Source organism: Elephantulus edwardii, unplaced genomic scaffold (genome assembly GCF_000299155.1).
Source record: "Elephantulus edwardii isolate Elephantulus edwardi_28Jun2011 unplaced genomic scaffold, EleEdw1.0 scaffold00021, whole genome shotgun sequence".
NCBI lineage: Eukaryota > Metazoa > Chordata > Mammalia > Macroscelidea > Macroscelididae > Elephantulus > Elephantulus edwardii.
This window is the reverse complement of record NW_006399771.1, coordinates 2,557,591-2,560,277: the sequence shown is the minus strand read 5'-3', so window position 1 is coordinate 2,560,277 and position 2,687 is coordinate 2,557,591. Positions and strand designations below refer to the sequence as shown.

General features: G+C 47.1%; 1 protein-coding gene across 5 annotated transcripts in view; it reads left to right on the top strand.

Annotated features, from left to right (window-relative positions):
* GNAO1 (guanine nucleotide binding protein (G protein), alpha activating activity polypeptide O) overlaps positions 1 to 2,687 on the top strand; it is a 240,976-nt gene that overhangs the window by 154,912 nt on the left and 83,377 nt on the right. For 2 of the 5 annotated variants that reach the window (XM_006882518.1, XM_006882517.1), the window contains exon 4: positions 867 to 906. The exons of the other annotated variants lie outside the window; for them this stretch is intronic. In XM_006882518.1, coding sequence (XP_006882580.1) covers positions 867 to 906 — 40 coding nt within the window. The remainder of the gene's footprint in view (positions 1 to 866; positions 907 to 2,687) is intronic. 5 annotated transcript variants of the gene reach the window in all.

Genomic DNA, 2,687 nt, shown 5'->3' with positions numbered 1-2,687 from the left:
TTAGGAGAAAGATGGGCAATCTCTTCCCATGCCATTTATTGTTTTTGATTGTCTTCAAGTCAAGCACGACTCATAGCGACCCTATGAACAAAAGGCCTGAAGCCCCTCTACAACTAAAGACATTTATCAACATTCATAGAGTTTCCAGAGGCATGTTGTTTAGGAAGTGGATGCCACCCCTGCTTCCAAACCATTTACTGCCTCTGAAAACCCACTGGAGGGTCAGTTTTGGGTCGGTTCCAATTCCACAGCACACAACAACAATGATTAAGTAGAAAACATTTTGTCTAAGTTGTGAGTTTCTGTAACTTGATAAAATGCAGAGTAATCTTCCTATCCTAGTAAAGCAAGAGCTCAGAACCCTCTGGGGTGTTCCTTTGTTGAAGGAGTATCGCACTTGAACACCAGGGGTTGTTGTTCAGAGCCAGAGATGACGGGTGCTTCTACTACTGAAGCCCAGGCTGAATATGCTACCAAGGACATTCTGGAAAAATCTCATCTTGGACAAAATGACTGGACAAAGTGGTTCATAGGTGAAAGCTCAGGCCTTTCCTGCCTTGAGACCTTTGATCCTGAGGTACTGTGCCAAGCATGAATTTGTTCCCTGGCCTTGAACTTCAAGAAGCCTGACATTATAGTTGTGGGGCAGATTCCAAGTACTGGGTGTGGCTAGTCAAGCTCTTCATTGTGAATGTTAAGTGCTTTTCCTTAACCTGGTCACTTAACCCTGAATTCCAGGGTATTTGACTGCAAGTAAAAGAAAATCCAACTAACAGGGACCCAACCACAGGGACAAGCATTGGTTACTAGAAGGGAGTCCTGGGAGCCAGCAACGCCATAGCTGCTTTGCAGCTGTGCAGCATCAGGACCAGGCCCGGCCCCTCAGTGGTTCTCTGGGTGCTGCTGGTCCAAAGGCAACAAGTGTCATACACCTGAGAGCGGCAGCAGGAACCAGCCAGGCAAGTCCACACTTCTCCTCAGGCCACAGTGACACCACCTAGCAATAAACGAAGTTGACAGAAACAACAAGGTGGCATTTTTGGCTGCTCTCCTAAGACACATAGGCCGGAGGGAAAGGGTCAGCTATCTCTGGTCACACCCCCTGTGGACTGTCAAGGGAATTAAATGACAACAGAGAAAGAGGTATGCTAAGTCCATGGTGAGTCCTGTGCATAGACCGGGCATGGTGGTAGATACTCAGTCTAGGGGCAGAAGTGGGTCACAATATCTGCTCCAGTTTCTGCCTGGACTAGAATATTGTATTGCAAGGGGTATCAAACCCAGGAAGATAGCTGGTAGCGTCACTCCTGGTGGAAGTGCTCTGGGTGCACGTATCCAGATCAATCAGGGTAGCACTCCCCAGTTTCATCAGCCAGTGATCTACATTACAAGTTCAGGCCCCCTCAGCCTCCTCAGTCTTTTTTTTTTTTAATTTATTATTTTGTGTGTGTGTGCCATCAAATCAGATCTGACTGGTACAGGAGATTGCCACTCCTTCTCCAGCAGAGCATCTGGTGGATTTGAACCATATACCTCTAGGATTGCAGTGCAGCTTCTTGCCACTAGGCCACCAGAGCTCCCTAGGCCTTGGCCCTCTTGACTCACTGGTCAGTGCTAAGACCCCAGCCAGTGCCTGGCCTCCCTCGGGCCTCCAGCTTCCTCTCAGTGGCATGTGGAGGTGAGCAGGTGGTCAAGGCTGGACCACCACCAGTGTGCATAGACTGTGGAAAGAGGCATGGAATTCAAAAACAGAAAGATAAATAAAAGCTAAAGGACACTTCAGTTAAAATCTATACCAAATGGTAAGTGAGAACAGCAGGTGAAGTGGACTCTCGCTTTGCTTCTCATTTGTTCACTCGCCCTCCTCTGCCCCCGACCTCCATTGTTGTAGGCACCATCTAGTCAGTTCCCAACAGCCCATCACAGGGGTAGAACCACCCCATAGGGGTTTCAAGGCTGTAGTCTTTACAGGAACAGATCACCCAGTCTCTCCAAGAAAGCAGCTGCTGAGTTTGAACCAACTGACCTTTCAGTTTGTAGCCATTGCATCACCAGGCTAACTTCTTCCCTCTCTAAAAGCTCCTAATTGCTCTCCTCAGATGGTGGAAGATGTTACAACCATGTGAATAAACATTGCTGAGCATAAGGACCAAAGTAGGTCCCCACCAATGGCCCTTCCTTTGGGGGTCTGTGAACTTCCCCTTGCAGTACAACTCTCCCCCCGCCCATCTCTATCCCACAGGGGAACTCAAAGCCCTCTCTTTGGAGCTGGAACATAGTAGGTACAGGTTTTAGATCCAGGCAGATCTCACAGCCAGGAAGACACTGAGAACAGCTAAGAGAAGCAACCTGGCCAAACACCACTTTTTTTGTGAGGCTCCTGGTAAATTAAAATAAATCCCAAATAGATCCCAAATAGATCCCAAACGAGTCACAAAAATTATAATGGGTTGAACCACAGTGTATATATTGAAATACAGTGTATATGAATTTTGTATGCAAGCCAATATAAAATAAAAGTAAATTTTAAAAAATAACACATAAAAAGAGAGCTCTGGTGGCCTAGTGGCAAGAAGCTGTACTGCAATCCCAGAGATGTTGTTGTTATATGCCATCGAGTCGTTTCCGACTCATAGCGACCCTATGCACAACAGCTCTAAACCCTGCTCTATCCTGCGCCAACCGCA